The 22,642-nt window shown below is 43.2% G+C and overlaps 1 protein-coding gene across 1 annotated transcript in view; it reads left to right on the top strand.

Moving 5' to 3' along the window:
- Positions 1–3,238: 3,238 nt before the first annotated feature.
- Positions 3,239–22,642, top strand: part of APOB (apolipoprotein B) — a 56,981-nt gene continuing 37,577 nt past the window's right edge. The window contains exons 1-13 of the mRNA XM_074991328.1: positions 3,239–3,314; positions 4,825–4,860; positions 9,218–9,333; positions 12,333–12,478; positions 13,685–13,838; positions 13,999–14,154; positions 16,286–16,410; positions 16,586–16,679; positions 18,189–18,397; positions 20,555–20,782; positions 20,950–21,067; positions 21,187–21,333; positions 22,022–22,233. Of these exons, the coding sequence (XP_074847429.1) occupies positions 3,254–3,314; positions 4,825–4,860; positions 9,218–9,333; positions 12,333–12,478; positions 13,685–13,838; positions 13,999–14,154; positions 16,286–16,410; positions 16,586–16,679; positions 18,189–18,397; positions 20,555–20,782; positions 20,950–21,067; positions 21,187–21,333; positions 22,022–22,233 (1,802 nt within the window). The 5' untranslated portion in view covers positions 3,239–3,253. The remainder of the gene's footprint in view (positions 3,315–4,824; positions 4,861–9,217; positions 9,334–12,332; positions 12,479–13,684; positions 13,839–13,998; positions 14,155–16,285; positions 16,411–16,585; positions 16,680–18,188; positions 18,398–20,554; positions 20,783–20,949; positions 21,068–21,186; positions 21,334–22,021; positions 22,234–22,642) is intronic.

Raw genomic sequence — 22,642 nt, 5'->3', positions numbered from 1 at the left:
GGGTCATCTGAGTCAGGGACCTGGATGTGGCCATCGCGGGATTCGCCGCCATGGGGTTCCCTAACTGCTTCTGGGCCCTCGATGGGACCCACACCCCCATCCATGCCCTGGGCCACAGTGGCAGGCACTATATCAACAGGAAGGGCTATCATTCCATGGTCCTGCAGGCCATGGTGGACAGCTGTGGCCATTTCCAGGATGCGTATGTAGGCTGGCCCAGCTGTACCCATGATGCTTGTGTGTTCCACAATTTGGGACTATGCCGCTGGCTGCAGGCAGAGACCTACATCCCCAGAGGGAAATCCCTCTGTGGGGACACCACTGTACCCCTCTGCCTTCTGGCTGATGCAGCCTACCCCCTCCAGCCCTGGCTTATGTGGCCATACACAGGCCACCTCAGTGCCAGCCAGGAGCACTACAATGCCTGACTGAACCACGCCCGCCAAGTGGTCGAGCGGGCCTTCGAGCGCCTGAAGGGCCAGTGGCACTGCTTCCCGGCTCGCCTGGATGTGGGCCTTCCAAACATCCCCCAGGTTGTGGGTGCTTGCTGCATGGTCCACAACCTGGTGGAAAGCAAGGGGGATACCTTCATGCAGGGCTGGGCTAGGGGCCAGGAGGACAGGGAGGTACGGCCAGAGTGGGTCCTCGGCCCAGTCGTCAACCCCAGTGGGCTCCTGCCCTGCAGAGAGCACAAGCAGGGCAGCACGTCAGGCAGGGCAGCAGGTGGGACATCAGGTGGGGCAGCCGGGAGGCCAGCACAGATGGCAACATAAAGTCCCGCCAGGCTTCTCAGCACCAGGCAGCCTCCCATTCCTTGAAGTGGAGCCTCCACTCCATCACATCTGCCTGGCGCCGGAGGGCAGCATCCACCTCAGGGTCGTGGATGGTGCCCCTTTGGCCCCAGCAGGAGAGGTCCCATCCTGGCACTGGCAGTGCCGCCAGGCATTGATGGTCCGGGGATCTCGGGGAGCTGTCTGGGACCATGGACAGTGCCATGATCTCCTGGCCCTCGGATGGTGCAGCTGCAGAAACCGGGGGGAGGGGAGAGGGAGGCTGTGAGTACCGAGCCCTGCCCTATGGTCCATGCCCCGTATCTCCTCATGGGTGTCTGGTCCCCATCCCCCGTCCCCCATCGGTGTGTGTGGTGGCCCTGTGGGTGGTCCCTTCCCGTGGTCCACCCCCTCCCGCCTCCCACCAGTGGTAGGGCATGGCGCTGTCCATGGTGAGGGTGCTGACGGGCACTGGTAGCTGTGGCACCATCCCTAAGCCATGGTCTACCCAGGCCCTGGCAGGCTGGGGTCTTCTGGGGATGTGGGGGGCCCCCAGTCACATATGATGCCCCCACCCCATGCCCTAGGGGTGTGTGCCCTGTGGGGTATGTACCTGACAGTCCACCACCGTGGTCGGGGGAGGCCCGTCAGGTGGATGCCCAGCTGGAGTTGTGGGAGGGGCTGTCCAGCATTAGCTCCCCATCCTTGCTGGACCACTCCGTGGCTGGGGTGGATGGTCCCAGCTCTGGCCGTGGGGTTCAGGGCTGCACTCCGGACCCGACTTCGGCTCCAAGGCCTGGTGGGGCTCCTTGGCCATGGTGTTGAGGATGACCGGGAGGGGAGGAGGTGTCTCAGGGGCCCAGGATGGCCCTGAGCACCCAGTAATAGAGGCAAGCAGTGGGGACAGCCCCAGACCAGCTGGCCAAGTCCCATGCCCAGATGTAACCTTGCTGCAACTCCTTGACCTTACTCTTGACATGGTCAAGTGTGCGTGCAGGGTGACCCCAGGCAGTCAGGCCCTCAGCCAGCGGGGTGAACTCTTCTGTGTTCCACCACTTGCTCCCCATTATGTGGAGCACGTTCTCCTTACCGCAGAGCCCCAGCAGGTCACGGAGCTCAGAGTCAGTCCAGGAGCAGCCCCGCTTCCTGCCCCACTGGCTGGAGGCCTGGGAGCCCTGGGATAGCCCGGGGCGGGAGGGGGGGGAATCCCTGGGGGCACTCGGGGGGCTGGCTTGCTGCTATGGTCTCCCTCTGGGCCATGCAGGGGCACCTTGTGGCCATGGCTCAGCTTCCTGTTATAGGGTTTCCGGGACTGTGCAGCTTTAAGAAGTACTGGGAGCAGAAATCATAGAGCCCCACAGGGGCTGGATGGCACGTCTCCACCTAACAGCTGACTGCCGCCATGGTGGACCCCGCTATTTCGAAGTAGTGGGACGCAGAACATCTACACTCATCCTACATTGATGTTAGATGTTGATGTAGGGTGCAGCAAGGAATGGCGATTTTGACGTCTCGCCATCTAACTTTGATTTCAGCTTCAAAGGAACATGTGCTGTGTGTAGACGCAGTGCGCGCTATTTCAAAGTTGGGTTTGCTACTTCGACATTGCGTTCTAGTGTAGATGAACCTCTAGTGTACATGCACCACCTAAGATTTCCTTTATTTAGTTTGCTAAATAAAAATGCCAATTTCTAATCATTCCCTCTCGTTTCTTAATTGTTACCAATTAAGGAGATGAACTCTGAAAGTCTGGCCTAACTGAATCCAACAAAAATTCTTAATTTTCTCACCCCCAAAAGTTGATATGACCAGTTGTCCCTGTATGTCACCAGCCTGTCTGAAATGCTTTTGCTTTTTAGCAAAGTATGAAGCAAATTTTGGCCCTACAAAGGGCATCGTAACATGGATTGTTCTGCCTCTTCTGGCCACATCAGAGCAGGTTCATACTAAGTACCAAGAAGATGCCCAAATTACACAACAATCTTCTCTCTCTCTCATATATAAGCACCGTTCAGGCCTCTCAGCATCCACATCAATTTAAAGTTGTTGTGGCAGGGAACTGGTAGTATGCTGGTATGTTTTTCCAGCAATAATTTACAAGATTTACTTTTGTTTTGTCTAGAAGGAGGAACCCCTTTTTTTGGGAATATTATCCTGTGTAGTAAAACTCTATTAAAGGAACAAAATACAACTGGAGCAGCACACTCACTTACTGCAGAGACAAGTATTTATTCTTCATCTGCATTCTCAGACCTCAGCAGCCCAGGCTGAGCCTTTTGAGAAATTGCAAAGAGGATCCAGGACTCTAACCTTTGGACCTTTTGCAATTTGCTCTGAACTTTCTAAATCATTCGGCTCAGCTGCTTGCAACAGACTATATAAATGCAGGGCCAAATGAGGAGTTTCATTGTCTCCCTGAAACTTGGGTGGAGGAGGTGAAGGGAGAGCTGAGGGGACAGCAGCAACAGGGTCCAGTCCTCACCATGGGCCCTCTGCAGCTCTGGCTGCTGCTGCTGTTGCTGCTCAGCACTGATGTTCTCACTCGTAAGTAGCATCTTGCATGCCAATGCTTTTTTGCTGTTTAATGTGAGACTCTTCAACTATTAAAATATCAGGGAGAGGTTAAAAATCAGTGGGACATGGAGCACAGAATCAGAGAAGCTAAGGATGGGAAAGATGTTACCTAGCCCCTTTAAGGATAGGATTGTTTCCTACTAGCAGGATCCAGATTGAATTCATACAAGGAAAAGTTGCAAATCTTATCCTTTCTCTAGTTTATTTTTAATTTATTTTACAAGTTAAAGGGTATCAACCTTGATTGTTGCCTCACTGCTTTTCTTTACAGTGGCCACTGGTCACCTGCAAGGAGAACTTGTATATTATACTCCATATTTAGCATGGGTACTACTAACATATTTTACTGAAAGTGTGATGGGATATGAGTACTAAAACATGATTTGTATGGTAGGAAGCACTTTGTGTGAAATAGCTATTTGTATTTAAAGGTGACACTAGCTCTGTAGTAATTTTGAGTCAATTTAGTAAATATAAACCTTATTTAATTTGGAGAAAAATTAATGTGGTAGAGCTGTCAGCTTACTCCCTCCTGTCTGCGGAGTGTCTGTTTAAATTGCTCATTAGTACTGTAATTTGTAAAATGTTTCAGAATCCTTCAGGAGGAATGAAATATGGGTCTGAACTTCTCCACTGAAATAAATCGGTGTTCAGCAGAATCTGGTCCTATATGCTGGCAATGATAATATTGACCCACAATGTGCCTTTATTGACTTTACTGAAATTATATCAATAATGTATTTGGTCCTGTACATCCTGTTTAGTTGCCCTTTTTTCTAATGCAAAACAACATGAGTCTGATCAGTGAAGTCAAAGAAAAGCCATTGGACTTTTAGTCAAGGTCCATGTCCTTAAAAAGCACAAAGTCTCAGTTTTCAAAGTAACCTTAAGTGAATGCATAGGTTTATGCAAGCCAAATATTGTATGAAACACATTTTTCAACAAATATGTTTACCGCCACCATCTGCATAGCTGACACCATAAATTTTATAAATCAGATACAAAAATGAAGATCTCTCCCTGCTTCTTGGTGAAGATTTAATAGCAGAGAGCTGTACAGAGTAAAGAAAGTCTATGCTTTATCTGTCATCTTTTGACTGTACTACTTCCTCCCTCACAATGCTTTTTTTGTTATGCTTGTGTATTTAGTGCTTAGTCATATACCAATAGTAATACCAAGCAACACTTTGTTACTATGTTCGGTGATCGGAGGATCAGGCCCTTACTCACTAATTCACCCAGGTCAGTCATTTGCAGTGTTTGTTAGGGCTGGTCTGTACCATTTATGTTGATGGGAATTTTGTGATTTACTTCCGTGTATGCAGAACTAAGCCTCAGCTATTAGTAGAAATTAGCATAGTCCCACTGTGTCTGCTCATCCAGCCCTACACTGTGGTGCAAAATTTACATATCTATTTCTATGTCATTTGCTTGATATTAATGCTTTATATAAGTTTTATTTTATGCTTTTTTTAAACAGAAGATGGACCTGAAAGTGGAAATCCAGCCTGCTCAAGTAAGTGTTCTGCCTCTGTTTTCCACTGTTTTAATTCAATATCTCCTAAGGTTGAGGACTTTTGTTTTTGTTTTCCATTTCCATATATCCTTCCCTGTAAAGCATTTTCAACAAAAGGGTTGGGCCATATTCTGTAGTCCTCACTCAGTCAAAACTCCTGACTTTAGGAACGAGAAGATCTCAGGAACTTAGCCATATTGATTTTAAAACTTCCTCAGCTTGAAAAGCAGCAATCGTGCCTCTGAATTTTGAATAACTTTCCATAAAGAAATACCACATTTACTTCTTGGTTTATTTTCCAAGTCCATTATGTTGGAAGTTCCCTTTCTCTAAGTCTGAAGATTTAATGAGGAAATTGTGTACATTTAATTTCAGTGTACACTGCTGATCTCACTTCTGATTTAATCCTCTCAGCTATTGCTACACTTAGGTATTTAGCTCAAGATAGCTAACCAAATAACCAACGAATACTTTATGTCAATATCTCTATCAGCTGGGATAATAATTTATTAAACCACCATAGTCAAGAAACAGGAAATGCTGACTTTATGCACAACCTTTGTAATGAACCCAGGTTGGCCCTGACTGGTTGACTAGATACATAATGTTCCCCTGGAGGTCAGTGTCCCAACAGTTGCTGTTTACCTCTTTGTCCTTGATGAGCTTTTGCTCTTTCTTATTTGACACTCTAGCACCATCTACAGGTTACTGTCAATTTCTCAACTTCATTTTCATTATTTTCATCTTTGTTCATTTATTTTATTGTACGTAAGTTTAATGTTAAAAACTTGGAATGAAGCATTAGTTAGAGGGAAATTATGTCTCTTAGAATTAATATAACAGAGATCAATATTGTAAGATCTAACGAAAGCATGCAATTAAAGCATTTTAGAGTCTGGAGTAGCCGAAGTTTACATGTATCAGGGGGTAGCTGTGTTAGTCTGGATCTGCAAAAGCAACGAGGGGTCCTGTGGCACTTTATAGACTAACAGAAATGTATGAGCATAAGTTTTCGTGGGCAAAGACCCACTTCGTCAGATGCTCATACATTTCTGTTATTCTGTAAGGTGCCACAGGACCCCTCGTTGCTTTCGAAGTTTACATGGATATCCTTCAAAATTTATTGCAATTAATATAACTGCTTGATCACATTAGTTAAATCATTGTTGATGAAGAGAACTTTATAATATGAAATATATGAAACATTAACTCCTAACATTCATATTTATTAATAATTAAATCAAGGATGTTTGATATAAATATTTGACATCAAGGGAAAAATAGGTAAGCCTCTGGAAATCCAAGTGGAACAACAGGACACTTAAAGCAATATTCTGTTCTCATTGACAATCCCAGTGATGCTTAGGGATCTAAACTGGCACAGCTTTAAATCAAACAGGTCTATTACATGTTACACCAGCTGAAAATTTGACCTTCTGACTATATTGTTCCGTTTGCAGGTCCATAGCTAACAGAGAGGTAGCCATTTTAGTTTGTATCTTCACAAAACAAAAAAGCAGTCTTGTTAGTTTTTAAAGTACTACATGACTGCTTTTTTGGTATGATGAAGTTGTCTCTCCTTCCTCCAAGGGAGGGTCAGGATTGGTTTCCAAGTCTACCTGTAGACACAATAGCCGTGTCTACATGTGCACGCTACTTCGAAGTAGCAGCACTAACTTCGAAATAGCGCACGTCACGGCTACATGCGTCGGGCACTATTTCGAAGTTAACTTCGATGTTAGGCAGCGAGACGTCAAAGCCGCTAACCCCACGAGGGGATGGGAATAGCGCCCTACTTCGACGTTGAACGTCGAAGTAGGGACCGTGTAGTCGTTGCGCGTCCCGCAACTTCGAAATAGCGGGGTCCGCCATGGCGGCCATCAGCTGAGGGGTTGAGAGACGCTCTCTCTCGAGCCCCTGCAGGGCTCTATGGTCACCGTGGGCAGCAGCCCTTAGCCCAGGGCTTCTGGGTGCTGCTGCGGCAGCTGGGGATCCATGCTGCAGGCACAGGGTCTGCAACCAGTTGTCGGCTCTGTGGATCTTGTGTTGTTTAGTGCAACTGTGTCTGGGAGGGGCCCTTTAAGGGAGCGGCTTGCTGTTGAGTCCGCCCTGTGACCCTGTCTGCAGCTGTGCCTGGCACCCTTATTTCGATGTGTGCTACTTTGGCGTGTAGACGTTCCCTCGCAGCACCTATTTCGATGTTGTGCTGCGCAACGTCGAAGTTGAACATCGACGTTGCCAGCCCTGGAGGACGTGTAGACGTTATTCATTGAAATAGCCTATTTCGATGTTGCTACATCGAAATAAGCTATTTCGATGTAGGCTTCACGTGTAGACGTAGCCAATGTCAGTTATCTGTAAATAGAATTTCACCCACAGTTTCCATGCCTGCCACAGAAAGACCTCATATCTCTGTCAGATGGTGCATCAAATTCTGCTTTCATTTACATCTATGGAACCTCATTCATTTTTGCAGATTTTTTAAAAATGCTTATGAATGAACATTTATTTATACTAGCCATCAAAATTATTTAAAAAAATCACTTCTGCCAGGACTAAAAATACTCAATAGTGCTAGACTCACAACTACCCTTTTGGGGGACACACTCTATACAACCTCCAAGTTTGACAGCAAACCATTGATTATAACTCATAGACTTTGATATTTCAACTAGTTGTGCTCTTAACTTATACAGGTTGAACCTCTCTAATCTGGCAGTCTCTCAACAGGCAACATCCATAGGCTGCATAATTTTAGTTAGCTGGATATCCACTTTATCATGGGTGTGGCCAAGTTTCCCGTAGTCCCATAAAGTTTGTTTATAGCCACCATTTCTGACTGACAGTGTTCTCTGCAGTTGCTTAGTTCTAATTTTCCCCTAAATGTCTTCTAAGAGTTCAGGATGCAGTGAAGTGTGGGTAAACCTGCTAGATAATATTGACTTCCCATAGTAAGGCAAATTCTTTCATTCAGTGCCAGTCAGGTCCCAAGGGTGCCAGACTGGAGAGGTTAAACCCTTCAGTAATTTCATCTATGCCACATTTGCTCATAAGAATGTTATCTGAGACTGTATAAAAAAATCAAGATGTATCACATTTACTGCTTTTACCCTATCCTCTAAGCCAACAATCTCTCAAAAAAGGAAGTTATGTTGCTTTGCCGTAATCTATTCTTGACAAATCCCTGATGACCATTCCTTATAACCTTAATATTCTCTAGGTGTTTACAATTATATTGTTGTCTAATTTGTTCGAGTATCTTTCCAGGTATTAAGTTGGGCTGTCTGATCTATAATTTCCCATGTCCTTTTTTTGCTCCTTTTTTTAAAGTCATATACAAAGTTTGCCCTTCTTAGTCCTCTGGGACCTCAGACATCCTCCCACAAGTTCTCAAATGCAATTGCTAACCATTCCAAGTTTTTATCAAGCAAAATTGACTTGGATACATCTAATTTGTTTAAATATTTTTTTAATATTTTTCTTTCCATGTTTTGGCTTGCATTCCTTTCCCCCTTATTAAAATAGCCCTGTTAAGTATGTCGCCACCCTTAAACTCTTTAGTGAATACTGAAGCAAACTAGGTATTAAACACCTCAGCCTTCTTGATATTATGAGCTTTAGCTCTCCTTCCCCACTAAGGAGAGGACCTACACTTTTCTTCCTCTTTCTCTTTCTCCTAATGTATTTAAAGGACCTCTATTTATTGCTTTTTATGTCCCTTGCTAGGTAAAATTCATTCTCTGCCTTAGTCTTTTTGATTTTTCCCTGCATGCTTGTGGTATTCTTTTTACCCCTCCTTAATAATTTACTCCTGTTTCTACTTTTTGTATAATTTATTTGTTTTTCATGTAATTAGAGAGCTCCTCATAGAATTATATTGTCCATTTTTGCTATCTTCTCTTTGTGTAGCTTCATTTATCCCTCAGATTTTCTTCCAGTGGGGTCTGTGCTCCCAACTGTACTTATCATTTACTTTAATGTGAAGAAAATCAGAGATGCATAGACTTTAAAGCCAGAATGGATCATTATGCATAACATAAGGCAAAGGAACCAATAATTTCTGCAGCAAGGCCATAACTTCTATTTGAGCTACAGCAAATAATTTGGAAAAAATATCCTCTCTAGACTTTTTAGGCTTCAAGTGATGACTACTCATCACATCCTTTCTGCAGATTTATCTTTTAAAAAAACTTAGTTACAAATCAAAGAAGAACCCATTCATAGGGATATGCTAATATTTCCTTCATTTCTGGCTTTATTTTCAATTTGTAAAATGCTATCTGTGTCTGTATTGTGATTATCTAAATATGCATATGTCTGTGCTAGTCACAAAATGTATGCATTTTTCTAATTGCAGAAGATGCAACCAGATTTAAACATCTCAGAAAATATGTTTACAACTATGAAGCAGAAATAGCATGTGGAGTGAATGGAACAGCAGATTCCAGAAGTGGCTCTAAAATTACCTGCAAGGTAAGGAAAGAGGAAGAAATAACCAACTAAAATCAGAAAAAAAGATAATGGTCAACATGGGGATTATTGGTTGGAAACTCTTCCCCCATATTTTCCTGTGCCCTCTATCTCCCTTTCCTCTTCATTTTATTTATTTCTTTAGTGAACGCAATGCTTGGGGAAAGGCACACATCTGTCAGCACTGCAGTCTGAAGCCCTTTATTTTCCGTCAGATAAGACAGTGACAAGATTGGCAAAGTTTCTTCATTCGACTCTGCCAATGCATCTCAACTCTGACCAGGCTTTTCTACTTCTGGAGAAGAGGTAGCAGGGCTGGTAACTCAGTCAAGTCTCTAAGTCTGCCAATAGAAGTATCCAATGGGTTTGGATATTTATCCACTAGATCCTGGACTGAGACCATGAACTGATCATTTGATTCCATGCAGGGCACTCATGTGGTCACAGCTCTCAGTTATCATGTTCCTGGGTCAGGCTCTGGTATCCTAGTCATGAAAGAATTCAGAGACTGATACCAGGCTGATAACCTTTCCCATTTTCCTTCCAATTTCCTCTAAATGTATTTCACAACATTTTTCATTAACTGGGGAATGAGGCAAAAATAGCTTTTAAAATGTCTTGACAAATTTGGAAGCCAGTGTCATCACAAAACACTGCCAACTGCTGTTTACAGTGAATATTGCTGGATTTTGCATCTATCATGCAGTATGTTGCATAGCAAACTTTCTGTGTTGCTCTTTAGTCACCTTTGAGCTTTTTGTATTTGAAATGTACTCAGTTTTGACACATGCCATATGTAACAAAACTTGTAAATTAAAGGCTGATTCAGTTCCCATTAAAGTCAATGGAAATAGAATCACGTTATTATCCTCACTGTAAGAATACCTATAAACACAGGTAGAAACTCACAGATCTGGCACTCTCTTTTCTGGTAACATCCATCTTCTGGCAGGACCATGGATCTTGCAGGACGAGGGAGCCCTGGGGCTGGGAGAACAAGGGGCCAGACAGAGCAGTGGAAGAAGCCCAGGGCAGGGCAGCCACAGCTGGTCTGGTGGCAAGGGATGGAGGTGCAGCAGCAGTCAGGAAGCCTGGGAACTGGTGCTGTAGTGAAAGACCCTCACCCTGGGCCAGGCGCAGTGGCCAGGGCTTGCTGCGTTGGAAGCCACAGGACGGGGAAGCCATGGTCAAGCTGGACACAAAGCCACAGGCTGGGGAGCAGCGACTCACAGAGCTCATCCCCAGGGCCAGGCAGGAAGCCACAGCCCTGGGAAGCTGCGGCAGGGGCTGGGCAGGAAGCTGCAGCTCCAGTAAGCCATCGCAGGAGCTGGCAGCTCGGGAGCCTGTGGGGAGATGGTGGGATGGAGTTGGAAGCCACAGATGACAGCTGGGAGGGGAGCCCAGTAGCAGGGAATGGAGGGTCAGCAGCGTGGGGAGAACAGACTGCACCTGGTCCGGCAAAATCCCTGGTCCAGAACTCCTCAGGAGTCAGATCACAGGGGTGCTGGACCAGGAAGGTTGAACTGCTACTCTTGTCATAACATTTTAAATTTTAACATTTCCTGACAAAAAAGTTTTTTGCAAAAAAAGTCACATTTTTGAACAACTATAGCTATAAATATTATTTGATTAATAATAATTCTGGACTTTATAATAATATTGGACTATGTCATACTCCCTTCCTAAACTGTGTACTTATATTGATAGCAGCAGGACCAGAATAGAGCAAGGACTTGGTCCATTGTACTTATGTTCATGAGAGAATCCTTTTAAAAGCTTTGCAAGTCCAAGGACTGGATCCTCAGCTTGTGTAGGCAGAACTGGAAAAAGAGCTGATGGTATAAGTGTTCCTTCCACCTTATGGCAAATTTGCACTTTTTGGCACAAAATATAAATCTGTAATACTTTGGCCAAAATCCAAACTATTTTAGCCAAAATCCTAAATATTTCTATTCCAGAATGTTGTTATGAGAATTGCAGTTTGAGTTCCCTTTTCTTCCACAAGTTGGGCCTCCTGGCTGGAAAACTCTCATCTCATGGAATAACAAGAATTCCTGTGGCACCTTATAGACTAACAGATATTTTGGAGCATAAGCTTTCGTGGGCAAAGACCCGCTTCATCTGATGCATCTGATGAAGCGGGTCTTTGCCCACGAAAGCTTATTGTGAGTCGATAAGGTGCCACAGGAATTCTTGTTGTTGTCGAATATACTGAATAACATGGCTACATCTCTGATACTGCTGATTTCATGGAAATTGCATGGCCATGATGTATCTCATGAGATAAAACCTTGATGAGGAGCAGAGTCCACAGACGTATTGACAATAGTTAATCACACTATGTGCCCCTGAGGAGCATATAGAAATAAGAAGCTTTTGGGTTTGGAGCATGCATTTTTTTAATGAAAAATCAGTTTTCCATGGAAAGTGGATACTTTCTTGTTGTAAAGAATGAGGTATAAGAGTCTGTCACTGAAGGGGATTTTCACCGACAGAACCCCATCTACCTAGCTGTTTTTTTTTTAAACACCAAAATTTCTCCTGACAGGGTGATCTCGCGAGATTGTGAAATGAAATATGAGATTTGTAAATCAGTGCTTCATTTGCAATGTCAGGTTCCCTCATTTGTATTCTTCTCTCGCGAGAGGAATGCTGTGTAGACATAACCAATGTGCTTTTCTCTCAGTTCACCGATCATTTATAAAAGGAATATATTTTAAATATATGTATTTCCATAACTCTTAGGGGCTGTAGTCAAAGACCAGGGCCCCTACAACCTAGGGGTTCTGCAAATATACATAACTTTTACTCTACCTGGTATTGTAAGACTAGTCAAACCACTCTTTGATCTTCACACAGAAGCTGCTATAGAAGAGCATGGGGCACACAGTGTTACTTTAAAAATAAATTTAGGAAAACCTCTTGTCTCTTTAAAAACATGAACCACACACTTCTATAGCAGTGACAGAAAAGGATCAAACACGTTCTATGTATGTTTTCAGGTTGAGCTGGAGGTTCCTCAGCTGTGTAGCTTCACCCTGAGAACAAGCCAGTGTACCCTGCGAGAGATGTTTGGTGTGGACGCCGAGGGAAAGACGCTTCTGAAAAAATCAAAGAACTCAGATGAATTTGCCAGAGCCATGGCCCAGTGAGCAAAAATTTACTAGTGTCTTTGCTAACAAACACGTCCTTATTTAACTGGGATAGACTATGACTTCACAACCAGATATGTCCTTTATAAGGAACAGCATATAGCAGTACCATCCCAGACTTGGGAATGAACTGGGATGCTGAGAGAGCAGGAAGCTGAAGAGAGCCAGTGGCAGCTCCCTGAGTAATCTGGCTGTGGTACAATTTAGGGCTGCATGGAGACAGCCATGATTTATATCACTGAACAGCTGGGTGTAGCAGAACTCAGTTTCCTGTCCCTCCATACTCTGAAAATGGAATGTCCACAGTCTGCTCCTTTCTCTCCCTTATATCAGGAATGTGGAGGGCGAGTCTGGTGTACAAGTTAGAATAGTCCACTGACAGCTTTTACTAGAGGAAAGTTCCCCTGGAACATGAGAAATCTGTGCAACATCCTTCTTAAAGCAATCCCTAAAACTATTACCTTGTCCTGAACATCATACGAAATAGAATTGTATGCAGGGATTCTTGTATCAAGCAAAATAGCAAAGAATAAACAAAGAAGCAGTATAAAAAAACCCAGTAAGCTCAAGGTTAGGGTTAGCATTCTTCATTAAAAGGGGGAAGGAGAAGTATAAAAAGTGGTTTATATGGAATACAGGTTAAACCTCTTTCACCTGGAACTCTCTTGTCCAGCAACATCTGTAATCCATCGTAACTTTAATTAGCTGAATGACCACTTGTCAAGGGTGTGGCCAAGTTTCCTGTGGCCCCATAAATTTTGCTGCCAGCCACCAGTCCTAGCTCTCAGTGTTCCATGTTGTTATTTTGCAGTAATTTGCCACAATGTCTTCTAAGAGACAAGTAAGGAGTGGAAATGTTTGTTATGCTGTCAGACAACATTGACATCCTGTGGTCTGGCAAATTCTGTAATCCAGCACTGGTCAGGTCCTGAGGGTCCCGAATTATAGGGGTGCAACCTGTATTTCAAATGGAGTTTTAAATTATTTGGAATATGGGTGTTTGTACACTCCTCAGCACAATGGACTCCAAATTTATTTGGTGGTCTGGAGAAGTCACATTACTACAAATGAATACTAAATAATAAATAATAATAATAATAATAATAATCCTGTATCTACATGCACATAGAGCATTTGGCAAAAATCAAGTTGAGCTTATATTTATTTTTTCTCTCACACTTACTGTCTTTTTTGGGGGGCAGGTATGAACTGAAATTTAGTACTCAGAATGGGAAGAAGGTACAGCTGTATTCAGAAAAGGATGAACCAATGAACATTCTTAACATCAAGAGAGGGATCATCTCAGCGCTTATTGTACCAATGGAAACAGAAGACAACTTAAAAACAATATCCATGGTAGGAAGTTGAGCAACAGATAATTTACTACTTTAACAAAAATCAGCAAAATCCACTAAGTTGGCTGTGTCCTGAGGTTGTTTCTCAGAAAATGGAATTTCAGACTAGACTTGAACTCCTGGTAACATGAAAAATTATCTTAATTTTTTCCACTTTCCAGGATACCATATATGGAAAGTGTGACAGCGAAGTGGAAGTCAAGGATAGAAAAGAGAATACAGCATCAGTTATTTCAATTAAAAGAAATTTGAAAACCTGTGATAACTTCAATCCCATCAGAAACTATGTCAGCCCCATTGCTCTCATAAAGGGGCTGGTAAGTATATCAGACCGTATTATTATTTGAGAATATGCTTTGTCATAGTTATTTTATCATTCTTCAGAATCTGACCATCTGTTTTTGCTCACTGATCTTAGTGGCAGTCAATAGAAAAATATAAAATTTGGGAAATGAATATCATGTCAATGTCTTTTACCTTGTTCCCACAAATACTGCAATGTGATGTGTGGGTTTTGTTTGCTTTTGTCTTTAACGGAACAATTGGGAATAGCTAATTTTAGTTATATAACATCACACTTTTCCATGGGCTTAAAGCTGTCAGTTTTCCAGCACCTTGTATGATCAGGCCCAAGATTTTCTAGATAGCGCATTAGACTTTATTAGCTCAGACTTCCAATGTGCACCTACGTATTTTATAAAACCAGTATATACAGGCAAGTAGTCTTGATATGTGCATTCAGGCCTGCCAAGTAGAGGGAGCAAATGGGGACAGTTACCCCCAGGCCTGGCCTTTCAAGGAGTCCTAGAGTTCCGGCTGCAGCAGCCACCAACACTTCGACAGCAGGAGCAGCTGGAGCACTTGGCCCCTTTGAAGTGCCAATAATGCTGCGGTACCACTCCATGCAGCTGTGCGACTGCCCCTACTCCACTCCTTTTGCCCTTGGCACCACCCCCACCAGGATCATGGAGCCAGGACCCCCTCCCACTTTGCCACAGTGTCCACGGTGTCTGTGAGCCCCACTTTGCACATCCATGCTAAGATTTCTGCATCAACCAAGGCAAGCCCCATCTTCAGAGGCACTTCTGGCTATCTGTGCATGCAAGTAAGCCAGATGCAAATGCACACACATGCAGAGGAAGATTTGTTCATGTACCAACTGTTCCTGCACTTATTCTTTTTAATGTTTGCAATGGAAATTTTAAAACCATTTGTAACTAGGGCATTCACATGAGGACTATAAAGTACATTCAATGTTTTAAAGTGTCTAAATTATTCTAACCATTTCTTATTAGCTCATATTGATCAGCATCAGTGCTCAGCTTGTGCCAGGAATTGCCTTGGCAATGCCAGGCCTGGCTGTTCATAGCCCCAGACGCTCTTTCTGGTATCTGGGGGCATTCAGGCACCACTGAATTGCTTGAGCTCCAGCAATCTATCACAAATTAGCACTGATAAGGGCTGTGAGGCAGGGTGGGTAATAATTTTCACAGAAGGTCCGCTCCACAAATTTTGGCACTGTTTGCAAGCCAGTTCTGGGGCCCCTGGAAGGGGTTGGACCTTGAGCAGAAGGGTTGGGGCTGGGCCAGCAGGGAGAGACAGAGGGTGTTTGAGTATGAAAGAGAAACAGAGCTACAGATTTTGTGACGCAGAGTGAGCTTGTGTAGCAGTGTCTATGTGACACTATGTGTGTGTGGCACAGATTGGGTGTGTGTGACATCAGCACAGCATGTGTGTGCTGGCTGCTGCTGGGTAAGTTTCGAAGAGAAGTCACCCTCTGTCTCTTTAAGAGAAATCTGTCTTGCTTTGTCATTTCTCTTCTCCCCACCCCCTGCACTCCTGAGTGTCACTTACCCTCCATGCTTCATACTGGAGTGTCTCCCGCGCCCTGATCCCTGATCTCCAGACATGGGGTAGAGGAGCAGGGGAATACGCTGACTTCAGCACTACCCTCTCCTCTCTACCCACTCCCCCTCTTCACCACTAGCAGGAGAATCCTTGGAGCAGCTCAGCTGCAGATGGGACAAGGTGAAGGGAGGGGCAGGTGAACACATACTGATGGCTGTAAATATGCACGCTGTGCTAACCAGCTGAGGGGGCTAGAGAGAAAAGCTTGGTGGGTCGGCCCCTGGGGTTGATTTTGCCCAGCCCTTCTGTGAGGGCTCAGTCCTACTGTAAATACTCAGGTGAAGACTATATTAACTTCACTAACACGTGGGACAACATACCCTCAGGAGTGTTGGCTATCAAGGGGCTGCTGATATGGACCACTATTGACACAATTTTTTCCTCAGAGTAGGCTATGATTTTAGTTATACACTAAATAGCAGCATCACTTCCGATGTGCTGTAACTGTTAATTTTGCAGCTCAGTAACACTAGCCATTAGAAATGTGCTTATTTCACTAAAATATAATATCCTCAATGTTCCTCAAACTATGTTTTACAGAACAGCCCATTAGCCACCCTGCTCAGCAGCAGTCAGTCCTGTCAGTACACTATTGATTCAAAGAAAAGACATGTGTCTGAAGTGGACTGCAGAGAGAAACACTTGTTTTTGCCTTCCTCATACAAGTAGGTGTCATGCCATATATAATTTCCCTTCCTTTGTAAAGGGTCATAATGAATGATAATGTGTTAAATTCTGCCCTGACTTACTGCAAATGTAATGCCAAGGCAGGATTGAGCACAACTCAAACACAATTAATTCAGACTCAACTAAAGGACTGCATTTTGTGTTGTTCATTAGAAATCAGTATGGTATGATGGCACAAGTCACCCAGATGCTGAAACTTGATGAAACCCCCAAAACCAACAATAGAAACTTTGATGAAGGTACGTCTGCAGTCCCAAAACAGACTTTTTTCAGTTTCCCAGTGGCATATTTCTACCCTTCCATCTCAGCATGTGCTCCCCACAAAAATATGTCCACTGATGCAATTAGATTAGCTTTGTTAAGAAATGCATGACCACCTATGATAAAAAAGCAACATATCACCATCAGGAAATAACAACCGTGTTTATTCACCTCTGTGTGAAATACTTCCAGCTTTGGGGAAACAAGTGCACTGTTCAGCTACACCAGGCTCTATATAAAACTTCATAAAAGTTCTGTTATTTAAACAGGAAGGGTGCTTCAAGAAGTCACAAGCTAAAATGTTTCCATGCTGCTTTGTCAGGATTTAGGTTCTTAGACACAGAAGGGCAGGTGGGGCAGCCTATGTCCTCTCACTCATGAGGTTCCAGCTCAGGGACCTGTGAGGGCTATCAAAGTCTGACATCCAGGAAACCCTTAAAGCTGCCGCCCCAGGGCAACTTCCTACTGCCCCACTAAGATTCAAAGCTTGCAACCTGTTACAAGAAGGTGTGAAGTGGGTCAGCTCACCGCTGGGCACCTCCTCATAGCTGTGCCTCCTCATGGCTGTGCTCTCTGTCTCAGGAGAGCAGCTGCTTCCTCCTGTGACTTGGTCCCCTCAGCCAGGTCGGTCCCCAGTCTCTGGCCCATCAAGTTAATATATATATAGCACCAGAAGAATAAACACAAACAAACAGAGTTCATATGAACGAGAGGAGGAAATGCCTCCTTCTCAAGCTATGTCTACACTACAGCCGTCCTTTGAAAAAAGTTCTTCCAGAAGATCTCTTCTGAAAAAGCGTTTTTCGAAAGAGCACATCCACAGACAAATAAATGGATCGATTTTTTTTGATCCACTCTTTCAAAAGAGGGCATCCACACATCCCCTGCTCTTATGAAAGAACAGGCCAGGGATCGAAAAATCTGGTACCACGAGGACTGACTGCTCTTTTGAAAAAAGGGACCCCAGAGTGTCTACACACATTTTTTTTTTCTGAAAGACTCTTTTGGAAAAGGGACTCTTCCTCACCTGGAAGAGGAGGAGGGCTGCCAGAAAAAATGCTGTGTTCTTCCAATTTAGTATCGAAAGAATGCATTTTGTGTGTAGATGCTCTGTGGGATTTTTCGAAAGAGCCCTGGCTTTCTAGAAAAAACTCGCTAATGTAGATGTAGCCTCAGGATCCATTTGAAATAGGTTCTTCTTTCCCTTTCCTTCCCTTCCCTCCAGAAAAGGTGTTGTGGGGAAAGGACCTGCCTTCCCTCAGCCTTTTAATCAGGAGCTGCAAGTTGCAGGTCCACTCTCTTCCCTAGTCTGTGAGCAGTGAGCACTTGTACTCCCTTTAATTCCTCCTTCAGCCTGTACCAAGCTTGCAAGTTTTGCAGGGCAGGGCTAGCTGAGCCCAGAGAAGCTCCATTCCTCCTGTGGGAAAGGAGCCTGACTATCACAGTGGTTACAAGAAGAAATAATGTGTTTTCCCATTTGTTAGATAAACTGGAGAAAACAGGACTTTCATTGGAAAGCGACGATACCAAATCGCTCCGGCATGGGGATGCTGTATTGAAGGTTCTCCAGGAACTGCAGAAGCTGTCAGCCTCCCAGCAGAACCAGCAGAGAGCAAGCCTCTTTTACAAATTTGTAACTGGTCTTAGAGGCTTACACAATCACACTCTGGGGTCCCTTTTATTGAAGATGATGGAAACGTCAAGGTAATGTATAAAAACTGTAGTTCTTGCATTGTGCAAACACAATACCTGACAATGTGGAATCAAACTGAATTAGAGATGTGATGGTCCCCTGCAAACAGTTTTAATCGTAACCTAAAATAATATCTTAAATGCTGTAAAAGTTGAATGTTGGGAAAGACTGCTAAAAGTATGTGTATTTGAGGGAGAAACCAAAACTTATTTAAATGTTATTCTACTGACAAACAAGTACTCTGTGTGTGTGTGTACATATACACACACATATAAAATAAAAATCCAAGTGTAACGCTGAGGCAGTAGAATCCTAAATGTAAACTATGCTGTCCCATATTATATGGGATCAAATCCAGAATTTATTTCAATTGTACAGTATTTATTATGTAACCATTTGAGGGACAACAGTATAATATTTCTACCACAAATATCAGCAGTCCCCTCTGACACCTCCCCTTCCTTCCTCCAAACTATCTAGGTTACTACTATGACATAAAGCTGGTAAGACCTGGGGTAGGACCTGGGGGGTATTCAGGAAACATGTATGTTACCATGTGCTAGTGCTACCAAATCTCTACTTGCAGAGATGAAATTTTGGGATGTCCAGGAGTAGTGCACAAATCCATTACTCTGCCATATCCCTCCTGGTTGCATTTTAATCCATTGACACATTTGCAGAAAAAAGCAGCCTCTATTTAACACATTAAATTATCCCTTATCACTGAGGGTTGTGTTTTGTTTTTGTGTGCGAGGACAGTGAGATGGTTAGAGAGAGAAAGATGCAACACTCGTGTCTTGATTGTTCTGTTTCTACAGTGCCTGTCACAATGGGTTCCTAGTCCCTAATTTTGCTTCTAAGTGCTACAGTAATACACATAGGCTACGTCTATACTAGCACACTATGTCGAAGTAGCCTATTTTGAAGTAAGAACATCGAAATAGGCTACTTTGACACGTATCATCTACACATCCTCCGGGGCTGGTGCCATTGACGTTCAACATTGAAGTAGCAACGGGGAATATCAAAAGGAACTGCCCCAGAAGGAAATAAGGAACGTCCACACACACAAGTGCTCCCCATTGAAATAAGGGGCCAGCAAAGCCTGCAAATAGGGTCACAGGCTGGACTAGCCCTTCTGGGGCAACAGCAAGCTGCTCCCTTAAAGGGCCCCTCCCAGACACACTTGGCCTGCACAGCATGAGGTCCACAGAGCCCACAACCGGTTGCAGACCTCATGCACAACAGCATGGACCTCCAGCTGCAGCAGCAGCAGCAGCAGCCAGAAGCCCTGGGCGGAGGGCTGCTGCACACAGCGACCACAGAGCTCCACAGGGGCTGGACAGAGTGTCTCTCAACCCCTCAGCTGATGGCTGCCATGGAGGACCCTGTTATTTCAATGTAGCGGGACACAGATCATCTACACACGCCCTACTTTGACGCTGAGGTTCCCATCTTCGGATAGGAATAGCAATTTTGATGTCTCACTGCCATACGTTAATGTCAAAGTCGAAATAGTGCACGGTGCGTGTAGACGCGACGTGTGCTATTTTGACATCGTACCTGCTACTTTGAAGTAGCCAGCTAGTGTGGACACACCCATAGTGAATAAATATAACACTGAACTAAATGTAACACTATAATAAGTGTAATAAACCTCTTGTTGCCCTTAGCGGGATATGATATTTGTAAAATTTGCAAAAATAATATTATGTTAACTGATTTTATGCCCATATTTGTGATATATTTACAGACAGATTTATATACATGTCAGTCACACTGGATCGCATACAGATCTAGGTATAGATGCAGAATATTAAAGATATTGATGATACGCATAGGACTGGAAGATATGCCTGCACCAAAACTCCTTCTGGACTTTGGGAAGTTTGGATGTAGATTTGAACCTCATATTTTGTATCAATCTCTACTGTTGACCTGACTAAACTAACTCGTGAGACATTCCAGATTTCATGAAGTTCTGATTTGAATCTTAAATCTGTATTTCATAATTCCATAGAAACCTAAAATATTTCTCAATTGTAGAACATAGCTATCTCCATTAGAATATAGTTGTAACACAGTGGTTGGTTATTTCTTTCTAAGATGCAACTTGGAAATATGCTTAAGAACATTGGACTAATGTAAATAATCTTGTTCCCTTTCAGTTCCATAACAGTGCAGGGTTTGGTTCAGTGTGGTACTCCAGATTGCTTCAGTGCTATACTTCAGATAATAAGAACTGGAAATGTCGACCCTCTTGTGGCTGATGTGGTCACTTACAGCCTTGGACTCCTGCCTTTTCCATGTACCAAAACAATACGGGAAATTCTTAATATGGCCCAGTATCAGCAAAGTCGAGCTACTTTTTATGCTTTAAGCCATGCTGTTACCAAGTGAGTATATATTTGCACAGAAAAAAAGGAGAAAATATGAGAGTCATTATTTAGAGATTTAATCTTTAAGATTACTATGTGCATATAGTTTTAAAAAAAGATTCCCTATACACACACACAAGTAAGGTGTTTCACATGATTTCTGATTCATTTCTGTCTTTCTTTAGATTCTATGAAGAAAAGAAAACTGTGACACAGGAAATAATAGATGTTGCAAAGTTTATGGAGTCAATGATTGGCAGTGAGTGCTCTGGGAATGATGAGTTAACCTACCTCACACTTAGGGTATTTTAATTTGCCTTTTTCTCTGTATCAACTATTATTTTGACATCACAGCATGCAGCATAGTGTTCTTGTTAACGGGGAAGATAGACATTTTATGACCTTGTTTTCCTAATTCACAGGTTATTGGAAACATGGGCAAGGCAATGGAGGTTGCTAATCCAAATCTGAAATCTGTGCTGAAGACATGTATCAAAAGTGAGGTTTCATCACTTTCTGTTCAGAAAGCAGCCATCCAGGCACTAAGAAGGATGACTATTACTGATGAGGTAAACCAGTCTTCAATAATTTATATTGTTTTAGCTCCTTTCAGTTGTACGCTTTAAGTTAATAATTAAATAAGCCAGACTGTCTCCATCCATGGTGAGCTGGGGGAAAGCCACGCTGCCGTGGCTGTCTGCCTGGCTTCCCCCAGCTGGGAGAAACTGCACCAGGCAGACAGCTGCAGAATGGCTTCATGTTGTGCTCAACTCACATTAACGCAATTTAAGCGCAACTCGAACACATGCATTTCGGGGATTTACTGTAATCAGAAATACTATGCAATAAATATGAAATAAATAAAGCAGGTTGTGAAAGAATTTCTTTTTTGCCAAAGAAAAATATCAAGCAAAAAACTTTTTCCGAAGTTTTTGGCCTTTTCCTGACAAAAAACAAAAAAAAGTGAAAAATATTTTTGTTTTCCACAACCAGAAAATAATGAGTTTCCTTTCCAGCTTCCAGAAACAAAAATGAATTTCAGTTTTGAGAAAAGCAGATTTTGTTCTGAAAATTTTCCATGAAAAAAGTTTTAATTAATGTTTTACAAGTCTTTAGTAAGAAGAGGTTTCACTGTTCTATAAACCCAATAAAGTTCCAACAAGATTACACTTAAAGGAACAATTTGACTCAAGGTGTCCCAAATAATCTTCTAGACAGATTATTAGTGTACTAATGTACCTTTCGCTGTTGGTACAGGACCGTGCTGTGCTGCTTAAAGCTTTCCAAAATGCAGATTCTCCAGTTGACAAACGTCTGGCAGCCTATCTAATGCTGATGAAAGATCCTTCCCCATCTGATCTTAGCAAAATCACTAGAGCTCTCCTAAAAGACAAAAGTGAACAAGTGAGAAGCTTTGTTGCCACCCACATTGCCAATATCTTGGACTCTGAGGAACTAGGCATCACAGAGTAAGTAGAATTATATTGTACAGTGTGGTCATAGGAACAAAGCTCTAACCTTAGATTTAATTTAGATGATCATTTCCAGTGCTTTTTTTCCCACAAATTCCAAGGATGAACTGAAATAGCCTCATTAAAACAATTTAAAGTGAGAGGGCCAGATGATCCGCTGGCATAAATCAGCAGCTTCAATACAGCTGTGCCTGTTTATCTTCTCTGAGGTTCTGTTTTTTTGGGCTTGTCTTTACTATGCAGTGAAAAGATGCTGCAGCAATCGATTCACCAGGAGGTTGATTTATTATATGTCCTTAGACATGATAAATCAATTTCTGAGTGCTCTCCCATTGACTCTGGTACTCCAACAGGAGGAGAAGAATAGCCAAAGTTGAGGGGAGAGCAGCTGCCACTGAATATGTCG

The sequence above is a fragment of the Carettochelys insculpta genome, chromosome 3 (genome assembly GCF_033958435.1).
Source record: "Carettochelys insculpta isolate YL-2023 chromosome 3, ASM3395843v1, whole genome shotgun sequence".
Classification (NCBI taxonomy): Eukaryota; Metazoa; Chordata; order Testudines; family Carettochelyidae; genus Carettochelys; species Carettochelys insculpta.
The sequence above is the reverse complement of the archived record's forward strand: the minus strand, read 5'-3'. Positions and strand labels throughout refer to the sequence as shown.